The 25,680-nt window shown below is 34.4% G+C and overlaps 7 protein-coding genes across 8 annotated transcripts; 3 read left to right on the top strand and 4 right to left on the bottom strand.

The window, feature by feature from the left end:
- The first annotated feature begins 65 nt into the window (after positions 1-65).
- On the top strand, positions 66-5,852 carry LOC139092018 (uncharacterized). The gene is made up of 5 exons (XM_070642304.1): positions 66-203; positions 881-1,971; positions 2,384-2,647; positions 3,303-5,290; positions 5,523-5,852. Exons 2-5 carry the CDS (start codon positions 886-888, stop codon positions 5,833-5,835), a joined length of 3,651 nt encoding a protein of 1,216 aa, XP_070498405.1. The 5' UTR covers positions 66-203; positions 881-885; the 3' UTR covers positions 5,836-5,852.
- Positions 5,853-6,331: 479 nt separating this feature from the next.
- LOC139092017 (uncharacterized) lies at positions 6,332-13,347 on the top strand. Of its 2 annotated transcripts, XM_070642302.1 has the most exons (5): positions 6,332-6,406; positions 7,690-8,788; positions 8,855-9,124; positions 9,724-11,876; positions 12,860-13,347. In XM_070642302.1, the coding sequence occupies exons 2-5, from the start codon at positions 7,694-7,696 to the stop codon at positions 13,206-13,208; spliced, it is 3,867 nt and encodes a 1,288-aa protein (XP_070498403.1). In that variant the 5' UTR covers positions 6,332-6,406; positions 7,690-7,693; the 3' UTR covers positions 13,209-13,347. The 2 variants fall into 2 exon arrangements, with proteins under 2 accessions (XP_070498403.1, XP_070498402.1); XM_070642301.1 differs by lacking the exon at positions 6,332-6,406 and having other exon boundaries at positions 6,715-8,788.
- A 719-nt stretch (positions 13,348-14,066) lies between these two features.
- Positions 14,067-17,082, top strand: LOC139092033 (glucose dehydrogenase [FAD, quinone]-like). The gene is made up of 4 exons (XM_070642320.1): positions 14,067-14,220; positions 14,879-15,028; positions 15,084-15,223; positions 15,547-17,082. Exons 1-4 carry the CDS (start codon positions 14,067-14,069, stop codon positions 17,080-17,082), a joined length of 1,980 nt encoding a protein of 659 aa, XP_070498421.1.
- Positions 17,083-17,506: 424 nt separating this feature from the next.
- On the bottom strand, positions 17,507-18,173 carry LOC139092031 (luciferin sulfotransferase-like). The gene is made up of 2 exons (XM_070642319.1): positions 18,160-18,173; positions 17,507-18,020 (listed from the first exon to the last, which is right to left on the bottom strand). Exons 1-2 carry the CDS (start codon positions 18,171-18,173, stop codon positions 17,507-17,509), a joined length of 528 nt encoding a protein of 175 aa, XP_070498420.1.
- Positions 18,174-20,023: 1,850 nt separating this feature from the next.
- On the bottom strand, positions 20,024-21,197 carry LOC139092030 (luciferin sulfotransferase-like). Its single transcript, XM_070642318.1, has 3 exons — positions 20,887-21,197; positions 20,691-20,823; positions 20,024-20,473 (listed from the first exon to the last, which is right to left on the bottom strand). The coding sequence occupies exons 1-3, from the start codon at positions 21,195-21,197 to the stop codon at positions 20,024-20,026; spliced, it is 894 nt and encodes a 297-aa protein (XP_070498419.1).
- Positions 21,198-22,128: 931 nt separating this feature from the next.
- LOC139092022 (luciferin sulfotransferase-like) lies at positions 22,129-23,866 on the bottom strand. The gene is made up of 3 exons (XM_070642309.1): positions 23,485-23,866; positions 23,070-23,199; positions 22,129-22,719 (listed from the first exon to the last, which is right to left on the bottom strand). Exons 1-3 carry the CDS (start codon positions 23,787-23,789, stop codon positions 22,201-22,203), a joined length of 954 nt encoding a protein of 317 aa, XP_070498410.1. The 5' UTR covers positions 23,790-23,866; the 3' UTR covers positions 22,129-22,200.
- A 1-nt stretch (position 23,867) lies between these two features.
- Positions 23,868-25,222, bottom strand: LOC139092023 (sulfotransferase 1B1-like). The gene is made up of 3 exons (XM_070642310.1): positions 25,045-25,222; positions 24,846-24,978; positions 23,868-24,572 (listed from the first exon to the last, which is right to left on the bottom strand). Exons 1-3 carry the CDS (start codon positions 25,191-25,193, stop codon positions 24,054-24,056), a joined length of 801 nt encoding a protein of 266 aa, XP_070498411.1. The 5' UTR covers positions 25,194-25,222; the 3' UTR covers positions 23,868-24,053.
- Positions 25,223-25,680: the final 458 nt, after the last annotated feature.

The following is a 25,680-nucleotide window of genomic DNA, read 5'->3' as shown; positions in this document are numbered from 1 at the left end:
TTTGAGAGAATATGAAGGTTCGCTGCTCTTTTACGCTCAATAACTAACAAATCAGACAATTCATAGAGTTGATGATCAGTTGTATTGTGATTTTTAAAGCAAAAGGATTTTATTTTAAATTAATTATTAAAATATTCCTTTTAAAAAGTCATAAAAATACCTCAGTTCATGTACTATTTAGTATAGTTAATAAATTTTGTCTGGTAAGGTCATAAATCTAGTGTTTTTGGAGATTGGTCGATTTTCAAGGTCAACAATCGAGTCTAAAAATAAACTTTGTTGAAAGAGAAATGATTTTATTTCTTGGAATTTTCGTACATATGTATTTCGCAAAGTTGTGCAAACAAAAGACTTTGTTCTGTTTTGTTTATACCAATAGGACGTCATGATCTGCAACTGAATTTGTGAAATAATTTAAAAATTTTCTCTGCAAATTCTATATGCTTGGGATACAATCAGAACATTTTTGACGATATTTTAAAAGATATTTACATGAAATGCATTTGAGTAAATTGGCGAGATTAACCAAAAAAATTTATTTTTTGAAGTATCACTACTAGCTTCGGTTCTTTTCCCATTTTTGCTTCATCAATGCTACTAGTCCGAGCAACACAAATGAATAAAGCTACGCCATAGAGCTTCTGAAGCTCCGATAATGGTTTTATACTACCATCAAATGAAAGATCCCTTAAATTAGCATTCATAAAGCTGCCGATTCCAGATTTAGACGGCCTTTATTTAGTGGAAGTAAAAGAACCTCTTTAGCGGGGCGTTAGAAGCTCAGTGGTAGTCGGTATGACATTCCATCCATCAAAATTCTATTAGCCTTAGTTAAAGTCCTATTAGCTTTTAATTATTAACCAAAGAATTTTATTTACAGCAAGCATGACCAACAATAATGGAACATCTAGTCAAACAGACACTCTACTAAAGCCTAACCAAGAACACCAAGAAATCTCTGAAAGAATGCGAAAAATTCGTTATTTTGACGTCAAAAATCAACTAAGAAAATCTAAAGCAGCATATTGGGATGAATATAATGAAATTCTTATGTCATGTGATGATAATTCGGATTTAATTAGTTTAATTCTGCGAGAACTTGAAGATGAAGAATTTGTGAAAAACAAATGCGCTTCTATTATGGAATATTACGCAAATAGAGAAGATGCTAATTTGAAAAATCTGTTTAGTGTCTTAATGTTTAATTGGCATGAGCAAAATCACTCAGAAAACAAATATTTTTTGGTCAAAAAATTCACAGCTTTTGGGGAACTTACGGGCAATAAAAGCCTTTTTGAGAAATTATTAGCAATTATAGACGATGAAAGTGTTAAGGAATATCATCAAATATGCGTAAAGATTATTTACTACTACTTTAATGAAGCTAAAGTTCTGAATAATCAAGACAGCAATTCTGAGCAAATTGAGCCCATCCCAGCATTTACCAACAATGACATAATAAGTTTAATCTCAAAAGTCCTTAAAATGAACAACGATCAATACAAAAATCAAATCCTTAAAATTCTCGTCGTCCATTTAAGCTATTCTGATGACTCATCATATGCTGACATAAAATCCAACATTCTTGAGGCAACAAAGCATCAAAATGAGTTTCGATCACCATACAAGCAATCATATCAAGCAATTACAAAACATTGTGATGAAAAATTCTTTGAAATGGCATTTTATCTGAAGCAAAATCTAGTCATGAAGTTTAAAGTTGAATATAAAAATTTCATTGAAATGCACAAGAAATATTTTGGTGAATTTTGGGTGACGGCAATAAAGTTTAATTCACAATTACTCAATGCAATTGCTGAGCTTCAAGACTTGGTCGAAACGAAAGAGTTTTTACTAATTGAGCTTAATGATCCTGAAATTAAAAGCTCACCGACTATCATTTTTGAGAAAATTAGCGAGTTTCAAGCTGTTTTTAATGAGCCGTTGGACGATAAGGATGAGGAGCTTTTGGTAAGTAATTTCAAGAGCAGAATAAGATAACAGAAATGCTTTCGAGCATGCTCATCTAGGATATTAATAGTAAGCAAGCTCTCGAAAGCATTTCTTTGCCTGTTAGGGGCAAGTTTGTGTGAAAAATATGGCTGCTAGAATTTCAAGCTACCCGAGTCATTCCGACAAGGATGTATTTAGGAGGTTTGGTGGGGACCCTTCCTCCCTCTTTGTTGGCAATCCTGAGTCACGATGACATGTTTTCGTGCCACATAATAAGTGCTCGGCCCCTAATAACAGAACTTGCAGTCAATTCGGATTTTGCATGGAAAAATCGACTCATGTCGACTCAATTCCATACAAAATCCAAGTCGACTTCTAGCTCTGCTTCATAAATATCAATAAAAAATTAATCCTCATTCTTAATTCACAGACTCAACTCACAGATTTTATCGATAATCGACTGCAAGGTGAAACTTACCTTTACACTGAGCAATTCAAAAGACATTTTAAAAATAATAAGAAGACTTTTCGGCTATTTTTCGGAAGAAAAGATTTTAAGAGTCCAAGTCTCTTCGAAAAAATCATAACGATGGAGAAATTTGCAGAAACTGAATTTTACAATAATTTTTTGGAAATTTTGAATTATATATGGCATGAATTTGGATTGAAAGACAAACCTGAAGTTTTAATTATGGTAAGTTGTGGATTGATTCTCGGTCGTGAAGACAAAAATGCGATATAACTAGTCATCAACTGGACATTGGGTTGGCATCAACTAGTTATGACGTATTTTATATTGTACACTGGGGTTGCTCACTCTGCTGGGCATTCTGGTTAATTGAAGTTATCTTTATAGCCTGACATATTTTAATACCAAGTACATGCCACTATCCTCAAAAGCTGAAAAAATCGAAAATAGTGTCCTTTGACAGCATTGGCATGAATCTGACATGAGACCGGATTTAATCGAGTCGAGGGACACTATTTCTCACCTTTGCTAAGCCCTATGCTTTTTAAATTTATTGGGAGCTTAAAAAAGTCACGCTAAATCTTCCCCAAATAGCACAAGTCACTCATCGATCCAAAAATAGGCCCTAAATTTGCATGATCCTGACATAAAGACGATTTTGAACTGAATCAGAATTTTAACAGGCCCTAAGCTAGAGTCATCTATTTTAGTGTTGTATTCAGTTTAAATTCGGCATCATGCTAGAGTTTCGCTGGACAGGTGCTTGATTCTGGATCATTTGGACCGATATGGGCTGTTAAGGCTTGTTTATCCCCTCAAAATTAACCAATAAATTCCCAATAATTTCCAAAATTATTATTTTAGTTATTTTAATCCACAGAAAAACTTCCAAGAAAAACGATTAATAGACTTAGTTTTGGACACCTCAAATGACAATCTATTCATCTTATTCTTGATGCCAGAAAAGTCTTCCGACGCTGGAATTGTTGATGAACATAAATTAATGCAATTCATGATACTCAAAAATGCTCTTTACTATGACTATAAAACTGAAAATGACGACAAATGCTTGATTGAGTTTAACCTTAAATTGATTGATAAAGAATGCAAATCGGACTACAAAAACTGGAAAAATGTTCTATATCTATTCGAGGAAGTTAGTCAATATAATATCGAGGCATCAAAGGACAATGTATTAATGTGTAATTTATTCCATAAAGTCATGGAAGAGACGTTTGAAGAATTTGATGAACAAAAGGAACTAAAATTGCCAAAGTTGCATTTTTTGTTGGGATTGGCGATGATTTATTTGGATTTTTTTGTTGAATTCCAAAACATCAAGGATGAAGGCGGAAATGAGAAAATGTTTGCCATCCTTCGCAGCACATCAAATCCAACAGGAATCATATCGAGGCAGGAAACTGAAATTATTCCAGTTTTTACACTTTTGTCCTTAATAATCAATAAGAATGAGGATGAATTTTTGAGAATATTTCCCGAACAAATGATCTTAATGGAAGAATCCTACAAAACAACCTATAAACTGAAAAGTACATACGCCAGGTCATATGAAGACAGTCAAGAAATCTTCCATTTTTATGAGAAATATTCATCCTGGTTCTGCTTTATTCTCCTGTATGCTGCAATCAAGACAAACCAAAAAGACATCGTGAAGAAGGTTTTTGAGTACAACAACTTCCTCATCACAATCCCTGAATTTCCAGCGAATATGGTCGTTAATGATGTTCATCACCTTGCAGTCCTAGGATTCCTTAATAAAAAGTATGAATTAGGTCGAGGTGACTTGCCCAAAAGCTGGATAACAAAGGATGTTTTTGAGAAATTCTTGGATTCTCGCGTGACATTTCAAAATGGATTTTATAAAATTGACTGCTTATTCATGCTGCCGTACTACAATCAAGATAATAAGTCAAAGAAGCTTGATGATGATTTGTGCCTTAATGAAGACTATGACACAATGGAATATATTTTAAATGATCAAGATTTGAAGCATTTAGTTACACATCCAGTCATGGAAGTCATCACCAGGACAAAATTGAAGAAATACAGTCATTTATACTTTTGGAACTTCTTTCTGTTCCTGTTCACTTACATCGTTCCTACAACATTTCTGGTTTATCAGAATCATTGTGATTCCGAGTCATCAAATTTGTGTGGTTGGTTAGGAACTGAAATTTCCATCGGAATTTTATTATTTTCCAGATTTCCATTTATAATAATGAGGGAGCTGTTCCAGTGGCATGTCTTCTATCAGGGCAAATACTTCCAAAAAATATCCAACATCTTTGAATTCGCTTTAGTCTTGGTGACTTTTTTCCATCTTATATTCTATATAACTACATCCTCAACATCTTTTATTCTTGTAATGACAGAAGTTATTAATGTCCTGCTTATGATGCTTACAACTGCATTCTTATTTCCATTCCTTAATTTTGCTATTTATATGGAATGCTTTAAAAAGGTCATATTGACATACTTTAACGTCCTAATTGTCTTTATGTCCATATTCCTTGGATGCACTACACTCATGTTCATAATATTTGATAAGAATCTTGGTGGTGAAGTTGAAGACTTTCAAGGTTTTGGAAATGCTTTTATGAAGTACATCATCATGTTTTCGGGCGAAATGGGAATTGATCCAACAAAATTAATTGGCTTTATACAAGGAGCTGCCATTGGACTTATTATAATACTTACAATCAATCAATCGAACCTAATTATATCCATAGTCATTGGTGATGTTAAGGAACTGATGGAACAGTCAATAAAATATAACATGACGTTGATTGGACAGAAATATGTTGAAATTGCAAGGAGTATCAGGATGTTTTATGCATTGAATATTGAGTAAGTTTTGTCATATTTTTGATTGCTATTCTGGAAGGCACATGGCGTTTTAATGGCCTTCGTGTTTTCCCACTCAATTCTTACTCTCTTTGGCATTCATATTAAATAGCCAGAGCTGACAGAGAGTCCGGACTCTATAAAAAAAGTGGAGTCTGAACTCCACTTAGCCCTTAAAGTCCTGCGAACTCTGTAAATAATTCTAAAACATTCTTCCCTTTTTATTTTCATCCAGAGACAACAACAACGTTGGATTCATCGACAACATACTCTACAAAATCATAAAGAAGCTCTCAAGAAAGGACTTTTATGCTCATCGACTTCAATGTCTGTATATTGAAAAGGAAACCGGCAATGTTTATGCTGACACAAATAAATCTGCGTACGAATTTGATGTGTTTCAGAGTCAGTGTGTCCGCAAGACACCAAAAAATATTTTTATGAAAATGTTTATAAAATGGCTTGATCAACTAACTGGAAATTTCATAATAAGTGATCAAATGATGGAGAAAATTAAGGATGTTTATGAGAAAGTTAAAACTGAATAATATTGAGAACATATTGATGTCTATTAGAAGCTTTACCCGAATAACATAAATTAATTAATCGATTCAAAATATAGCACCTGGCTGACGTGACTTTGACATGGATCCCAATGAAGGTACACATCGTAGAATGGCAGAAAATCAATCCCCAGACTAATTTGACTCTTGTCCGATGCCGGATTTCATCAAATCTGACTTAAGATCAGAGTCACACCCTAACATGCTTTCATAATTCAGTAAGGCCACTATGCTACCTAAAAGTTGGTCTCTTTCACTGTCCGGGTCTGATTTTCTATCATTTCAACGTCATGTGCCTTTCTTGTTGTGAATACTTTCGTCAAAGTTCCTTTCCATAAACTCTAAAAATATAATTATTTTAAAAGTACTCAACTGAGTACAGTAATGAGCATTATTTATGGTTAGAGTGTAAACACACAATCAGAATATAATTTTGGTGTTATTTTAAAAAATAAATTTAGTTTAAGTGTGCACACTCTGGTGATAAGACGCAAAAATACTTACTTAAATGTGAAGCTGACAATCTGCTTAGTTTTAACAAATTGTTACTGTAAATGTAAGAAGATTTAAATAAAAATTGGTGAATTTAATTTGCAATAAAAGTTTAAATAAATTAAATTTAAAATAGTTAAAATTTGAAAATTTACAAATTTAATAATTGGTGTTTTTCACATAAAATGGAAGTGACCCCTCAATCTTTATTAAAGAGAATTCGATAAGATAAAAGTAATACAAGTATTAAATTTTTTATAGACTTTACGCGTATATTTGCTATCGATTCCTCATGTATTGATCAATAATTAAGGAGCCAATTAAGGGGAAAAGAGGAAAATATGGGAAGGATGAGGAGGGATTCGGATGGATGTGGACGGATGGGAAAAGATAGGGAGATGCGGACGGATGTGGAGGGATGGCGAGAAATGGGGAGATATGCAGAGGGATGGGAACTGATGAAGACAGGAGCATAGACAAAAGAACGGGAAGCATTGATGGTGGATTGAGGGCTTAAGTATCATTTCCGTGAATTAAAAAATAGCTGCTGAAAATCTCTCAAAAATTGCTTTTTCTATTTGGTTAATGAAAAAACTAGTGAATATAGGTATTTATCCTATATAAATATAACCATAAGTAGAACAAAATTCAAGATTTCAAAAAAATATTCGCCGAGTCTCCCATAACAATATTTTCTGACTACACTCTTGTATAAGGTGTAGTTTAACTCGAAAAACCATAGAAAATTGAGTAAATTTGCTCAAATAAAGATAAGGAAATGAATTGGTGTCGATTGCCGAAACTCTTCTAAATACGCTCTTGGTTCGTAATCAGATTAAGCAATACAAATGAAATATTGTGTTAAATTATCCAAAACCAAAGCAGTATTAAATTATATATTCTGTATTGACAACTACACTTATATTTGATGTGAAATTTTCACAAATGTATCAAAATATATAACAATATTTTGTATTAAACGGGGGGTATTAATTTAGTGGCGTTTTGGGAGGACGGAACTCCCTATTTCCTTTTTTTTTTGGAAAAATTCTTAAATTTTCTAGTTGGCTGTTCAATTATTACATTCAAGTAACTTTTGTAATTTTCTTTGTTCAGTTACGTTTCGGATATAGCAAGTTGTTAACCTACTATATCTAGCCTGTTTGTGGGACTGCCACCTTACCTTTGAATAGGCTTTTAATCTATACTTTACAGTACTTATCCCGGCACAGCTTCGGTCGCCAGCGGTGTTCTTAGTGAAAAGTTAGTCAATAACTCCAAACTCCCAAAAATTTTTGCAATCTATACAATAAAAACACAGATAAAGTTCTTAATTACTTCAAATAGAATTATGGAGCAAGCCAATGGAGAACAACAAGGGCTTCTCAGCATTAATGGACATAATTCATTTGCCCAACAACCCGAACAAGTTGCTGTGGAAATGATTGAACTAAATTCATCAACTATTATTGCATTTGAAAGTAATACAGCTAATATAACTGGAAGTTCTTTGAAAGATTTGACATTTATTGAGGATCAATCAGCCAAAATCAGTGAATTTCTAAGGAAAAATGAGAGTTTAAAATTTTGGAGTTCCAATAAAATTAATGTGGTTATGAATTATTACATAACTAATACAAATGCATGCATTAAGAACTTATTCAGCATTTTAATGTATGATTGTTATGAACTTAACCCAAACTCACCGGAAAGTTACTTCCTTACTGAAAAATTTCAATTTTTTGAAAGCACAGGAAGTAAAATTTATGAAAAATTATTTCAAAAACTGCTGAATGTCTTTGATGATGCTGAATATGATAAATATCATCAATTATGCCTGACAATAATCTACTTTCTGTTCAATGAAGTTCATAGCAACATCGAAGATGACGTAAAGCATAACTATAAAAATTTCCGTAAAGTCATTGTTCCTGAGCTGATCCAACTGACTCTAAAAGTCAAAAATGTCGAATTTAGAACTGAAATATTAAAACTTGTTACTGCTTTCCTGGACAGCACCGATGAAGACAATTACATAACTATAAAGCAGAATATCCTTAAAAGTATTCAGCATGTAGCAGGTCCACATCAATCTGCATGCAAAAGCTCTTACAATGAGATAATAAGGCACTGCGATGAACTTTATTTTAATCTTTTGTTCCTGTTAATTGAAAACTTAATGATGAGCTTTAAATTCGAATATAAAGTCTTTATAAAGACATACCAAAATTATTTTGGTGAATATTGGATCCACGCAATTAAGCAAAATTCTCAATTGCTTTATATTTATGCGGACTTACAGAAACTTGTTGACACGAAGGAGTTCCTGCTAATAATCACTGAAGGAGCTGATTTAAAGTCAAAAATTATATCGACGATTAAGAAAGTCGCAGAATTTCAAGCTGTATTTGTAGTTCCACTGGATAGGAAATGTGAGGAACTATTGGTAAGGATCGGCTCTTGTGAGCATGCCCTTTGCACAGATAGAACTTAATAATATACATAATTTCAGGATAAAATGACAAACTTCATTAAAAAAACGCTTTTAGGTGATGACCAGGATGACTACATAATATCCGAATTTAAACGCATTTTCCGTAACACTCCGAAAATCAGAAAATTGCTTTTTGGCAGAAAAGATTTCAAGAGTGAAAGTCTATTTGAGGAAATTCTGTCTATTCCTTCAATGAAGGGTGAGGGTTGGGACTATCTTTTTAAAGAAATATTGCACTACATTTGGAATGAGTTTAAATTGTGGGAAAAGCCAGAAATATTGACAGTGGTGAGTATTATTGTGGGTGTGGATTGCTGGATCTTGAGTCTTGGTCGAGTCTAGGTCGAGTCTAGGTCGAGTCTAGGTCGAGTCTAGGTCGAGTCTAGGTCGAGTCTAGGTCGAGTCTAGGTCGAGTCTAGGTCGAGTCTAGGTCGAGTCTAGGTCGAGTCTAGGTCGAGTCTAGGTCGAGTCTAGGTCGAGTCTAGGTCGAGTCTAGGTCGAGTCTAGGTCGAGTCGAGGTCGAGTCTAGGTCGAGTCGAGGTCGAGTCTAGGTCGAGAGTCTAGGTCGAGTCTAGGTCGAGTCTAGGTCGAGCCTAGGTCGAGTCTAGGTCGAGTCTAGGTCGAGTCTAGGTCGAGAGTCTAGGTCGAGTCTAGGTCGAGTCTAGGTCGAGAGTCTAGGTCGAGTCTAGGTCGATTCTAGGTCGAGTCTAGGTCGAGTCTAGGTCGAGTCTAGGTCGAGTCTAGGTCGAGTCTAGGCCGAGTCTAGTCGAGTCTAGGTCGAGTCTAGGTCGAGTCTAGTCACATGTGTCGTGCTCTTTTTGACCATATTTCCGTTAGGATTAGTCATCACAGTTAATATGTTGCCTTATCAATCTTTTAATTCACAGAAAAACCCAAAAAATAAGCGTTTATTTGATTATGTACTGGAAACTGATAACGATGCCTTCATAATTTTATTTTTAATGCCTAAAATAGCTGATAAGTACGAAGAAATTTGCAAGCCGCTGCTCTGTATGATGTTGAAGAATTCATTATATTATGACTATAAATCAAGCAGAATTAATCATGATTTTGTGGAAGTTGAGGATGATTATTTGAATTTTGGAACTAATCCAAAATGTCTGATTGAATATCATTTAAATTTGATTGATAAAAATGAGAGGAATGACTACGAAAATACGAAAAATTTGATGTACCTGCTTGAGGAAATTTATCAATTTTGTCCGGATCAAGCTGGAAAAAATCAATTTTTTGTGAAGCTTTTCAAGAAAATTCTGTACGAGGAACCGGAAGTGTTTAATGGCAAAAATGAGTTAAAACTTCCAAGAAAGCATTTTTGGATTGGCTTAATGATGATTTATTGGGGATATTATGTTGAATTCCAGCATATTGAAGCTGCCTCAAAAGAGAATAAGACACAAAAGTGCTTCATTATACTTCACAGCACATCCAATCCGAACGAAGAAATTTTAAAACTTGATGGAACTTTCATCCCGTTCTTTAATTTATTATCATTAATAATCAGCAATAAGGATGAAGATTTCTACAAGGAATTTCCAGGAGAAATTAAGGAAATGGAAAGATCTTACAAGGATCTATACCAGCTTCCTAGAAATTACGATACAAGTCATCAAAATACAGACAAAAATGAAATTTTCCATTTTTATGAAAAATATTCCACAAATTTCTGCTTCATCTTCCTTTATGCTGCAATCAAGACAAATAAGAAGAACATTGTCAAGCTGATTTTTGACTACAACAACTTCCTCATCAACTGTCCAGAATTTCCAGCAAATATGATAGTCAGTGACATTCATCACTATACAGTTCAAATGTTTCTTGAAAATAAGTATGAATTAGGTAGAGGAGAACTGCCTAAAAATTGGATACCACATGAAGTCATGGAGGACTTCCTAGACTCAAGAATCACATGCCATAATAATTTCTATAAAGTAAATTGTAACTTCATGCTGCCTTATTTTAATCATGATAAAATACCAGAAAAAATAGACGATGGAATTATGATGAGTGAAGACTACGATACAATGGAGTACATACTTAATGACTATGAATTGAGATCACTAATCACACATCCAGTCATGGAGATGATTATAAGGACTAAAAATGAAAAATATGATCGAATTTTCTTCTGGAATCTGGCAATGTTCATCCTGACTTATATCTGTCCGACAATAGGTTTGGTATGTCTGCTGCATTCGTATGATAATTTTACAGTGGAATATGGAAGTGATGTTGAGGATGGAACATCCTTAAATCAAAACTTGACAGAAGATACCAACACAACTTATGTCCAAAAGTCCTCAAACTGGTTCGATAACTTGAATCTGCGGTTCTCTATCTTGATTTTTCTGTCAATATCCAGGATACTTCCAATATCAATCAGAGAATATATTCAGTATTCTTATGTCTATAAGGATGAATATTTCAAAAAATTATCAAATTTGATTGAATTTGGACTGATTATCTTACCGATTATATTGTTAATTCCAACTGTATTATACTGGATTTATGAATCTGAATGGCTGTTTGTCACAATGGTTGTAATTGAAGCTGTTAATGTACTTCTGATGATCATTGCAACAGCATTTTTATATCCAGTACTGAAATTTGCAATCTACATGAAATGCTTTTTGACTGTTTTTACGACTTATGTGATGATATTCCTGCTGTTCCTTCCATTATTCTTCGGATGTGTTGCAATGGCTTTTATAATTTTTGATAAGAAGCTTGGCGGTAAAATTGAGGAATTTCATGGATTTGGAAATGCATCGACTAAGTACATCATCATGTATGCTGGAGAATTGAACATTGATTCTGAAAAATTAACAGGATTTATTCAAGTTATTGCCATAACAATAATCATTATTCTGATCATCAACAAGGTCAACTTGATTATTTCCATTGTTGTCAATGATGTCCAAAGAGTCTTGGATCAGGCAAAGGAGTTTAGTTTGAGATTATATGCAAAGAAATATGTGGAATTTGCTAAGAAAATAAGAATATTTTATGCTAATATAGAGTGAGTATTAAAGGCATTTGGGTTGGTTCCTGCAAAGCATACAGCGAGGAATTGGGTGATAATCAAGTCTCAGGCAGATTTGAATCTTACTTTAGGATGGATTTAATCAAATATGGCTTGAGGTCAGAGTTATGCTTTCTCGAAATCCCGGAAGATTTATGGGACTCAGGACGGGACTTAGGACGAGACTCAGGGCGGGACTCAGGACGGGACTCAGGACGAGACTCAAGACGGGACTTAAGACGAGACTCAGGACGAGACTCAGGACGAGACTCAGGACGAGACTCAGGACGAGACTCAGGACGAGACTCAGGACGGGACTCAGGACGGGACTCAGGACGAGACTCAGGACGGGACTCAGGACGAGACTCAAGACGGGACTTAGGACGAGACTCAGGACGGGACTCATGACGGGACTCAGGACGGGACTCAGGACGAGACTCAGGACGAGACTCAGGACGAGACTCAGGACGAGGCTCAGGACGAGACTCAAGACGAGACTCAGGACGAGACTCAGAAAGAGACTCAGGACGGGACTCAGGACGGTACTCAGGACGGTACTCAGGACTGGACTCAAGACGAGAATCAGGACGAGACTCAGGACGAGACTCAGGACGAGACTCAGGACTGGACTCAGGACTGGACTCAGGACGAGACTCAGGACTGGACTCAGGACGAGACTCAGGACGGAACCAGAACGGGACCGGAACAGGACTTTCTCGGGATTTCCTGGTCCCAGTCCTGATACTGAGAAAGCTTTGTCAGAGTCACGTTAGCGTGGGGCTTGATTTTTGTCCATTTCCTAACAATATGCCTTTCAGGGTTGTGGCTCATAGAACCGACCGATTTTTCGGCCTAATTTTGCCGTTTTTCCATAAAGAATGCTCAGAAAATTCTCAATTTTGTCGATTTTTGTCCCAAATTCGACCATTTTTTGGCGGTGAAACTGAAAATATATTTTTTATTGTTAATTTAATTTCCAGAAATGACAACCAAAACATCAGCAACACCACTGAACGCCTACTCAAATTTATCCGATTAATGACAAGAAAATATCCCCACCTTCATCAAATTCATACACTTTATGTCGAAAAGAAGACAGGATACGTACACATTGTCGACAGAAGACCACTTTTTGAGGTCAATTATTGCTTCATGAGATATTTGAGGAAGCGTAAAAATTGGTTTGTTCAAGCAATGATATTTTATTGGGATGATTTTTTCTCACATTTGAAGCTTGAGACAGAAACGATGAATGAGATTAAGGCAATTGTTAAGAAGAGGAAGAGAGTTGGGAAGGATTTTGGTGATAATCAAGATGATGAAAATTAGAGAGAATTTGTATCAAAATTTACAATTTATGCATGTTCAAAGCTCAGACGGCAATGTCAAAAATTGTGAAAATTCAAGAATTTCTAACAATGTTATACTTTATGATGCATCTACTTCAAAACAAATAAAATGTGTTATATTTGAGAAAAAAAAAATAATTTTGAGAAAATGTTTTCGTACGCTCAATTTTTAATAAAAAATAATAGAAACTAAGAGTATGAATTTTTCAATCTCATACTCTTTTTTCAGCATAATAATTTGAGATATATTATTCTATGCCGGAAATCACTTGAAGCAGAAAAGATCGAAAATTCGGTCCCAAACTGATTTAATCTTGGTCTGAGATTTCATCAACAAAATAGTCATTCTGGCCGTGAGTCAGATTTTCGACCATTTTTCCGCCCTGTGCCTTTTACGACGTATTATGACATTAAGGAGGCCTGACTTGAATAGCACAATTCGTTTATTTAATCTGACCTAATGGCGATTAGACTCTGAATTAGTGCCAGATTCGGTTTGAATCTTGGTATTGGCTTTTGAATCGATTGTGCTAATCGGATGATCATTTTTCCATAAATTTTCATCTTCTGTATAGATTTCTAATTTTCTGGATCCATAATTGAATAAAATATGAACAAATTTTCATATTTTTAAAGCACTTTTCTTTTAATTTAATTAATTAACTGACTTTTGGATTCATCAATATTCCAGTAAAAGTTGCAATTACATTCAACAAATTAGCACAAATTAGCATCAAACCTGTTTTCAAAAATTTACTTCACAATCTTCTATAAAAGAACATTTTTGAGTTCATTTCTCTCAGTTTCTTTGCAGCATTGCTGCTTAAAAGTTTTAAAAATGTTTTTGAAATTGAATATTCTTTTAATTTTTATCATAAGTTTCCATAATTCAGCTGGAATTTCAAATGATTTTATAGATCAAGATAATTATGATTTTGATTATAGTGATGAAAACTTACAATTTAAAAAAAGTGCACCACTGACTAAACAAGGTAAGTTTTAGAATTTAATGTTTCAGAGCAAATTCTCTAAGCTGGCATAACTCTGATTTAGTGTCTGATTCGTCTAAAATTGAATCCAGCACCATGCTAGAATAACATTATCTAACAGGCAAAGAGCATGCTTTCATAATAACCGAAACACCATTCCGACACATTAATGTGGTCTCTTTGTCTGTTAGAGGTCAAATTTTGATGGACTAACCAACTTTATTTCACACTCTATTGACACGTTGCTAATAACTTCAATATGCTGCATAAAATTGACTCTGTAAGAGCTAAAACATCAGTGATAGCCATTAATAAAACTCAATCAAATGACTTAGTATGCTGCTTTGCATGTTTACGTATATATACAACTAAAGATATATTTAATTTTTCCATGCGAAATGTATCATGCTGATATGTAGCATATATTGTTCTTCGCATGTATAAACACATTAGAGCTTTAAAAGATATGACTATCAGATAGTGCGCGATAAGAGCAATATCGTACTTTAAATGTGGTTGTAGCTCTACAAATGCAAAAAATAATTGAAAAATTACACTTTAAATTGGGGAATATTCAGGAAGTACGTAACGCTTAGGAGGGAATGCGTTAAAAGGTTACAATTTTGTTACCTAATTTTCAAGCTTTCTTTCTCATCCAAAGGCCAGCTTCCCAATCAATGTCCATCAAGAAGCACAGGAGGTGTTAAAAGTGTTTCCAATGGAATGTTTCAAAATTTAATTCACCAAGAATGTGAGCTCGGGTCACCATCACTTTGGCCTGAAGACTACGGACCAACTGCATTTAACAATCGTAAGAATATTTAATGATTTTAAGTCTTTCTGAATTTAATAAAGCCATTTTACAGCAACAGCATTAAATAACTTTGATTTCGTGATTGTCGGTGCTGGATCGGCTGGATCAACTCTAGCAAATCGTTTAAGTGAGAGAAGTGATTGGAATATTTTACTACTGGAAGCTGGCGGTGATCCACCAATTGAAAGTCAGGTGAGTCATAAGAATGTTCTGAAGACGGTGACGGTTATGCGTTACTATCCCTAACATTCAAGCATATGCCCAATGAGCATGCTCACTAGGTACTGTAAGATGGTCATTGAGTATATGCTTATGGTATTGCTGTATGTTAGTTATGTTAGATATGTTTGTATTGATTATCTTACTCAACTAACATACAAGCACATGCTCAATGATCATCTTACGGTACCTAGTGAGCATTCACATTGAGCATATGCGTGTATGTTAGGAGATCCTAACCCAATCCACTTATGACTAACGTATTGTCCTATTTACCCACTTAAAATCATCTCTAGATTCCAGCATTCTATCCATTTGTGATGAACACTTCTTACACACACAATCATTTTGGCACTAAATCACCAAAAGCAGGCAATGGATTTAAAAACGGACCATATGTAGCAAGTGGTAAAATGCTTGGCGGTACAAGTTCCGTTAATGTAATGCTCTATGTACGTGGAGTACCTGAGGATTATAATGAATGGAATGTTACTGGATGGTCATTCAATGATGTCCTTCCGTACTTTAAAAAGTCTGAAGATAATAAAGATTTTCCATCTAATAAATATCACGGCACTAATGGTCCGTTAAGTGTTAAGTATTTTGGATCAACACCTGAAATCAGCACAGTAATATTCAGTGGAATTAATGAAATTGGATATAAGAAGCTTGATGATTTTAATCAAGATCAGCACATTGGATTTGTTGAGTCACAAGGAACATTAATAAATTCAGAACGATGCAGTACAGCAAGAGCATTTTTAAGTCCAATTAAAAATCGTCCCAATTTAAAGATCATTAAGAATGCACGAGCAACACATTTAATAATGAACAATTTAAAAGTTGATGGCATTAAGTTCCTGTTGCGTGGACGCAGCATGAAGGTACGAGCACGTAAAGAGGTCATTTTGTCAGCTGGTGCATTTGAAAGTCCAAAAATTTTAATGCTTTCTGGAATTGGTAAAAGTGTGGATTTAAAGCCATTAAATATTAAACAGGAATTGGATTTACCTGTTGGATATAATCTACAAGATCATGTGATATCGTTGTTGAATTTTAATTTTTTAAAATCAGCTCCACCGACTGATAAAATTTCAAATTATTTTGATAGTTTATATGCTTATTTGAATACAAGAACTGGTCCATTTTCTGGTGTTGGATGCTTCAATATCTTAGGATTCATAAATACTGACAATAAGACATCAAATGTCCCAAATATTGAGTACATGCACTTCTGCTTCTTAAAGGAACAAAATAATGTTGATCGAATTTTGCCAAATCTTGGATTTGATGACCAAATTTTAAGTACCGTATATAAAACAATTAAGGAAGCACCAATGCTTTCTGCAGCACCTATACTATTGAAGCCTAAGTCAAGAGGAACAGTTAAGCCACGCAGTCGTAATATTTTCGACAATCCAATAATTAATTTTAATTATTTTGATCATAATGATGACTTAATTGCTATGGTTAAGGGCATTAAGGAGTATAGGAAGCTGCTGAATACATTAAGCTTTAAACAAATCGAAATTTCGGATGTTCGCATGTCATTCCCTGAATGTGATAAATTGGCATTTGATACCAACAGTTATTGGCTATGCTATCTCAAATATATGTCATCATCAGCATCACATCCTGTTGGAACTTGCAAGATGGGTGAAAAATCTGATTCCAGTGCTGTTGTTACACCAGAATTGAAGGTCAAAGGAATTAAAGGACTACGAGTTATTGATGCAAGTATTATGCCGAGTATTATTAGAGGACATACGAATGCTCCAACAATTATGATTGCGGAAAAAGGTGCTGATTTGATTAAGAATGAATATAAATAAAGCTATGCAGATGATCATTGCAGGCAAAGAGCATGTTTTTATGGTACAGAAAGATCACTTCTAGGGTGCGTAGCCTACCACTACTAGAGGGGCCAGGCCGTTATTTATTTTTTTTTTTTTTTAAAAACCATACAAAAAATTAAAAAATTTAAAAAAACGTTACAAAATGATTAGGAACCTAATATTGGAAGAAAGGCATGTGTCACCTGACTACGCCCCTGACCATTACGGTACTTAAAAGGTTCCTCTTTGCCTGTTAAGATATTTTGAAAAACAGAAACTAAAAATGCACTTTTTAACGCTTTTTAACTTTAAACTTATCGATTTACTAGCTAATTTTGTGAACATGCTCATGAGCATGGTCTTTGACTGTTCAGCCACACATGCATAAGCCAATATGAACCCAATAAAAAACGTCAACACCTTAAAGTTTATATTTAAATCCAATTTTTTTCAAACCATCATGATTTGCATAATTTTCCATCATCTCAATTTGCTCATCTGTCAATTCATCTTTATATCCACCAATTTTTCCTTTCCTTATAAAACTAAATCCATCTTTTGGCTGATACTTCTGTCCAACTAGTTCCATTAATACTTTTAGGTGTTCATCTTTGTTGACCGTTTTGTTATTACGGACTGACTCAAATGACAAATGCTGGCAAAGCTTGTCAATCTCTTCTTGGGAATAGTTTTTGCCTAAAAATTTCATGGTTTTTTTGACTTCTTGCTCCAAATTTCTCTTCATATCTTCAAAAAATAGGAATAAAATATTTGGTTGGTCACGAATCTTCCAGAAGTCAATGATATGCTCATTAATTGGTGCATATGGAACTAAATCTTTGACAAAAGCTTCAAAGAAGTCCTCCTTTGTTCCTTGATAGCCATGTAGGTTGATATGATGATGGTACCAGGACACTGCTGCATCTTTTGCGTTCCTAACGACATAGATGATCTAAAATAGAAATTTATGGAATTTTTGGGATCAAAACTAGCTTTAAATGAGAATTTCTAGAGAAGATGCTGCTGATGACCAGAAAATCTCTTGCCCTTTACACCCTCCACCCCCTCCCCTACTGAATACCGTCCATGTCGACGGTAATAGATTGACTAATGTGATCACTAAAGTATGCCCATAAGTCAGTATCCAAATCAATAAATGACTAACACTTAAATCATAAATACACAAAACTGACCTTTGGCTTTACTGTCCATAACTGATCAGGCAACAAGAAATACGGCAAATGTGACTTAATGTATCTCGGACGTTCCATGTCTTGGACCAACTCAAAAAGGTCAAAGGGTATTCCGGGTCCAAGCCAGCTCATTCTAAAAGACATAAATGGAATTAATTGATAAAATGACTTAATTTTCATTATCAATTTTAAGATTTACTCCAAAAATGGGAATCGCTCGTCAAGACTTGTTTTGGCAGATGCGACGTAGTCCAGGTCATTTCCGATCATCCAAATCATTTCTTGTGCCCAAGTTGTGCCGCATTTTGGGAATGTGACGATCCAAATGTCGTCTTCATAAACTTTCATGTTTTTAATCCTTTCGAATCCTTTATCGATGAAAGTCTTTGGCATTACGCAAAACTTACTTGGATCATCTTTTAGGGATATCCTTTGAAGGTCGAAAATTAACGGTGTTTCAACTTTTCGGGCAATTTCATCTTCTGGTCTTTCAATTTTGAACATATTTGAATTTTGAGGAATTAAATATTGAAATCTAAAGTCCAATTTCAATTTTTGAACTTTAACTGTTGATGGCTTAAGCAAGACTGACTTGAAATTTTATTTGTTATTAAAAAGTCTCTCAAATACTCTCTCACGTGCCAGCTTAAATAGAACGAAGCTGATAATTCTTTTATCAAATTTGATAAGGTTTGTTTATTACTTAATTTTGGGGGTAAAGCTTCACGTGTCGTCAATGTAAAATACAAACAATTTTAGTGATTAGATTTTTAAAGAATGTATGCTTTACTGTTTATTTTGTTATTGAATAGTTTTGAAAATTTTTAGAAAATTTAGACAAGATTAAGATAAGATCAGATATTGAAGTCAACTTGAATTTAATATGGAATTAGACGATTTTGGCCAAGAGTAAGCAAGACTCAAAGAATCAGACTGCAATAATTGCCGACAATTATTGTCGATCTTCTGAATAAAGTTCTGACATTAATGATGTCTAAACTTAAAATGGAACCTAATACTAACAATTAAATTCGGACAATGGAATTGATATTCAATGAAGTCAGACCAATTTTTCTGCCTGGAACTCTAGTTAACCAAGAAAAAATCGGATCAAACTGAAAACCCTCATTGAAACTACCGAAATCCAAAATTTCTGACGGTATTAAAAAAGCTAAGAATCATGACAATCTCAAGTGCACTTGAAGTTGATATAATTATAAAGATTTCATTTGAAGTTGTTAATGCTTTAATTTAAGATAAAAAAAATTTTGAACAGCATTTCCATGGTAACATTTGGCATCAATATTTGTACTGTTAACAGGTGAACTTACTATCAGTTAAGTACATTTTTTAATCAATTTTTATTTTTTGTTGACAAACTTCGATTGCCGACCAGACAAGAAACATGTACATTAGTATGCTTACAAAACTGAGCAAGACATCTTGTCGAAAATTAAGTTTTACATAATTTTGGTTCAACAACAAATTTGGCTCAATTTTGTGAGCAAATTCATATTATTTCAGATTGTTCTGAAAATTAAAATTTTGCCATCTTTTACAATATTTTTACAAAATTCTATTCTTTATTTTTTCATCTTTTGTACTATTTTCAGCTACTGTCTTTAAGAAATCTCACTCAGATTATCTCAAAAATTTATTAAATCATCCAAATTTATACTCAAATTCAGAATCCTTCAGTCTTGAACAGTCCGCATATTTTTCTAACATAAGATTTTGTTCAGCTGCTAATTCCTTTTTATAACTACCGACTTTACCTTTCCGTATGAAGCTAAATCCATTACTTTGATCATATTTCTTTCCAAAAATTCCATATATTTTACAATAGCGTTGTCTTTGTTGACGTTTGGATTATTTCTTATAGAATTGAATGATAAATGGATGCAAAGCTTGTCAATTTCATCTTGTGAATAGTTTTTATTCAAAAATTTCATCGCTTTTTTCACTTCCTGATCTAAATTTCTCTTCATGTCTTCATAATATAGGAATAAAATGTTTGGTGCGTTTCGGATCTTCCAAAAGTCAAGAATGTGATCATTCATAGGTGAGTACAGCATCAAGTCTTTAACAAATGCTTCCATAAGCTCTTCTTTTGTACCAGTATAGCCATGCAGATGTTTGTGATGATAATACCATGATAAAGCTGTATCTTTTGGATTTCGTACTACATAAATAATCTGCAAGAAATGAAATTATTGATTTTCAGCTCATAACTGCTGAAATATTTCCTGAATAGCACAAATCAGTCCCAAGGTCACAAAAAACTGGTTTAAGATCAGCGTGACTTCGACTAAAGAATGGAATCGGCTCAAATATAGCTTTTAGTCTGTGTCACGTCGGTCTGGTGTCAGAATTTGGATCACTCAACTGGCTTGTTTTATTTAGCTTCCTTACTTTTGGTTTAACTGTCCACAATTGATCAGGCAGTAGAAAATACGGCAAATGTGACTTAATATGTCTCGGACGTGTCAAATTCTTGCAAATTTCAACTTTGTCAGTTGGGTAACCTTTAAGAATGCTACTAACTCTGTGAAAATACACAAAAAAAAATTAGGGCTTATCAAAATATCACATAAAGCTCATCATTTACTCTAAAAATGGATATCTCTGTTCCAAGACAATTTTTGAAGCCGTTTCATAATCAAGATTGTTGTTTAGCATCCAAATCATTTCCTGTGTCCATGTTGTACCACATTTTGGATAAGTCACAACCCAAACATCATCTTCGAATATTTCCATATTTTTGATCCTTTCACGGTCTTGATCGACGAATTTCTGAGGCATTATGCAAAACTTGGATGGATCATCCTTTAGTGACATTTTAACTAAATCTTCAATACAAAAAGTTTCAACTTTTTTAAGTATTTCATCATCAGGCTTTTCTATTACTAAAAGATCCATGATATCAAAAGTTATGCTTGTCTCACTGCTGAATCAAAACTGATATCAACGTGAACAAATGCTGAAAGGTGCTTGATGCTAAAGTTTAAAATGAAAATTTATTTAGTGTGCTTTTTGATAATTTTTTTATCAGATTAGGTCAGTGGTGAGTAACCTATGTGCTGTGGAACAATATTGTGTAGTGGAACACTAGAGTGCCGCCAAATTTGTTTGGAAATGTCATGAACTATATGCAGTGTGCTATTTCGGTTGAGAATTACCACCAAGGTGTGACACGAAAAGTACAAGGTTGTCCACCACTAGATTAGGTGGAAGCTAATGTTGTTGATAAGTATGGTTAAGTTGAATGAGTGTGCTTTATCTCTAAGTTCATTAAACTGCTGTGATTTAGAACAGTTGACATGGAGTTGGTCTACAATAAATTGTAAGCTTGGGCATGCTAGCAAGGTTTTGGCGATATACTAGTGCAGTGGTGTGTCTTACTTACTTACTTCGCTGGCTGTACAGATCAACTGTGAACCATGGCCTCTCGCAGATGTCGCCTACAACAGGTTCCGTCGCCGGCTTCCGTCTGCCAATTGCCAACACCAAATGCAATGCTGTCTCTATCGACAGCTTCCTTCCAGGAGTTTTTCGGTCTACCTCGAACTCCCTTACCATCCACAAAGTCTGATTTAAAGACCTTAGTGGAGCTTCTACAGGTCTTCTAATAACATGTCCAGCCCATCGGAGCCTGTTTACTTTGACTTTTTTTGTAATATCAGCCTATCCATACATCCTGAAATGTATTTCCAATACTAAAATGCGCCGTCATCTCTTTTTCATTGACATACTCTACTTAATTCCTCTGAAATGTTTACTTTTCAAGCACAAATAATTTTAATTGCTGATAATTTTTATCAAAACTCTTTAAATATTTAACTTTATTGTTTCTTTTTAATTTTGGAGGTAAAGTCGGCATTGCATAACAATTTATTTCATTATCATCACCAATTGCTACGGATTAAAATTGATATTCAATATCAAACTCAGCCTTCTTGATGTATTCGTCAAGCATTTCAATTGCTTCTCGTGTCAGTTCCTGTTTATATCCTCCAACCTTTCCTTTTCTGATAAATGTGAATTTTTCTGGATTATATTCCCTGCCTGCTATGCTCATTAAGTGCTTTATGTCATCCTCTTTGTTAATCATTTTGTTACTTTTTATAGAATCAAATGATAAATGCCTGCAAAGCTTGTCAATTTCATTTTGTGTATAGTCTTTGTCCAAAAATTTCATCACTTTTCTCACTTCCTGTTTCAAATTTCGTTTCATGTCCTCGTAAAATAGGAACAAAATATTTGGTTGACTACGAATATTCCAAAAGTCAATCACATGATCATTCATTGGCGCATACATCATTACATTATTTACGAATGTCCTGATGAAATCTCCAATAGTTCCTTGATATCCGTTCATGTTGTGATAATGATGGAAATAGGATACAGCAGTGTCTTTAGGATTGCGAGCTGTGTAAACTATCTGTGGGAGAAATTTGGAGTAGTTTGAACATAAAATGTTATAAATTATGGAGGGAGGCAATTATAATGGACTTATTAATGGGAAATGTTATTGCTGGGACAGAATCACAAGGAATCCGAATGGGAAACAGCGGTCAGAAACTCTAAAAGCTACTTGGTACAGAATAGTAATATAAGAATGTCAGCTCAACGTGCGGACAGAGAATATGCACAATCTAAATGGCAAAGCCAGCTACATATAGCCTTTTGTTGTAATCTAAGTTCCACATAGTATCATGGTTACAGTAAGCAAGTTATTAATGGACTTATCCATGAGGGTTTGGAATGAATCAGTTTCAATTGACTACTTACCTTCGGTTCAGTCCACAGTTGATCAGGTAACAGAAATGCAGGCAAATGTGACTTGATATAACGTGGTCGCGACATATTCACACATTCATCAAACATATTTTTTGGATAACTTGGTACGATACCTTGCAATCTACATGAGTAAAATAGTTTAATTATTTAGAATAGGTCTTGAATTTTCCGAGAGGCACACGGTGTGGAAATGGTTAAAAACTGATGCTAAGCCAACATGATTCTTCCTTGAAACTAGATTCGAGAGAATCCAACCTCAGCCCAGAGTCAAGTCAGCCTGAAACAATATCAACTATGCTCTCCAGAAATCCCGGTTCCTTAAGATGTTCGGGACTCGGGACGGGACCGGAACCAGGACCGGTATCGAGAAAGCACAATTTCAACACAGTATCTTTACTCAACTCACTCTAAAAATGGATATCGATCATCAAGTAGCACTTCCAATGATGTTTTATAATCAAGATTGTGTCCAATCATCCAAACCATCTCTTGTGTCCATGTAGTGCCACATTTCGGATATGTCACAACCCAAACATCATCTTCAAATATTTCCATATTTTTGATTCTTTCCAAGTCTAAATCTACAAAGCTTTGAGGCATGACACAGAATTTTGTTGGATTATCTTTGAGTGATATTTTAACAAAATCTTTATTGAATGGTGTGTCTAGCTTTTTGTAGAGCTCATCATCTGGAACTTCGATATTGAACATTTTGTGATGACTTTCTGCTCTAAGTAATGACTTTAATCTGACGGGAATTACTAAAAATTTTAATTTTTCGAATGAAACAATTGTCCTGATAAGTTTTATCATTTTTTGATAACATTTATTGTTATTGACTCTATTAGGGGTGGAATGGTTGAGATTGATAACAACATATTTGGCATTAAATATAATCACTTTATAACTAGGAGCTGACTCATAAAAAAAAAGGCTCGTGTAGACTTAAGGAGTCATTTTAGAGGAGTCGACTCCTTAAAACTGATACTCAATTTCAAATTCAGCCTTCTTAATGTACTCATCCATCAGTTCATTTTGTTCTATTGTCAATTCCTTTTTATATCCACCAACTTTTCCTTTTCTGATGAATGTGTATTTTTCTGGATTGTATTCCCTGCCAGTCATCTCCATTACTTGCTTGATTATCTCTTCCTTGTTAATCATTTTGTTGTTTTTGATTGAATCGAATGACAAATGCACACAAAGCTTGTCAATTTCATCTTGTGAATAATCTTTTTCCATAAATTTAACAACTTTCTTCACTTCCTGGTCCAAATTTCTCTTCATGTCTTCAAAAAATAGGAACAAAATGTTTGGCTGACTCCGAATATTCCAAAAGTCAATGACGTGCTCATTCATGGGTGAATATGGAACTAAATCTTTTGCAAATGCTTCAATAAAGTCAGCTTTGGTTCCAGTGTATCCATGTAAGTTGGTATGATGATGATACCAGGATATGGCAGTGTCTTTTGGGTTTCGTGCTGTGTAGATGATCTGAATTGAATAAATTATTGAAGATTAAAATGTATTTTTGAGGATATTTGTCTTAGATTCAAAGCTAGGACAGTATAGACCTGCAAGGGGGTGTTCATGGGAGGCCTATGGCAGGGGTGTAGCCCAACATTAATTTCAAACCTTAAATCTTGTTCTGTTCGTAGTCATATATAATATACTGAACCCAATGACCCTCCCCCACCTCCCTTTTCCCTGGCTACCTCTGCTGACTTTGAGGATTCATCTCCAAGTTAGCCCTATCAAATCACTTACCTTTGGCTTAACAGTCCACAATTGTTCTGGTAATAGAAATATTGGCAAATGTGACTTGATATAACGAGGCCTTGGCTGATTTATGGATGCTTCAAATGTTTCTGTCGGAAGGTCAGTTACAATGCCACCAAGTCTAAATAATAAAGCATGGAAGTCAATAAAAATTGACTCCAGAATGCAGAAAATTTTCAATATTTACTCTAAAAATGGAAATCGATCATCTAAAGGTATCCTTAATGCTGTCTCGTAATCAAGGTTATGTCCAATCATCCATACCATCTCTTGAGTCCACGTTGTTCCACATTTTGGATAAGTTATGACCCAAATGTCATCCTCATAGACTTCCATATTTTTAATACGCTCCAGGTCTTTGTCCACAAATTTTTTAGGAAGTATGCATGAATTTTGTTGGATTCTCTTTGATGAAATTTTCACAAAATTCGCCGTTTGATGTGTTTCCATTTTTTGACAGATCTTCCGGAACTGTGACTTCATACATTTTTTAGTCAATTAATAGAAAAATGCAAGCAAAATAATTGAAATGTTGTTCTGCGCAAAGCTTTAAAATGACTGAAAAATATTGCAAACTACAACAAATATGATTTAAGTGATTGCGTGTGCTGATTGTGAACACGTGACGTGCTGATTATTTTTTTTTTTGTCATTTTTGATAAGCTTTTATTATTATTTACACTTTTGAACAGAGTTGGAAATTTAGATTTAAAGATAAATTGGCAGGACTTGATTGTCGGGATGGATCTAATTAAGTCTCGGGTCCTATAGTCTTACCAAGTCTGATTTTTTTGACAGAAAATTATGTTGATGTTAGGGATAC

The sequence above is a fragment of the Chironomus tepperi genome, unplaced genomic scaffold (assembly GCF_022539635.2).
Source record: "Chironomus tepperi strain 1889 unplaced genomic scaffold, CSIRO-AGI_Ctep_v1 contig_285, whole genome shotgun sequence".
NCBI lineage: Eukaryota > Metazoa > Arthropoda > Insecta > Diptera > Chironomidae > Chironomus > Chironomus tepperi.
The sequence above is the reverse complement of the archived record's forward strand: the minus strand, read 5'-3'. Positions and strand labels throughout refer to the sequence as shown.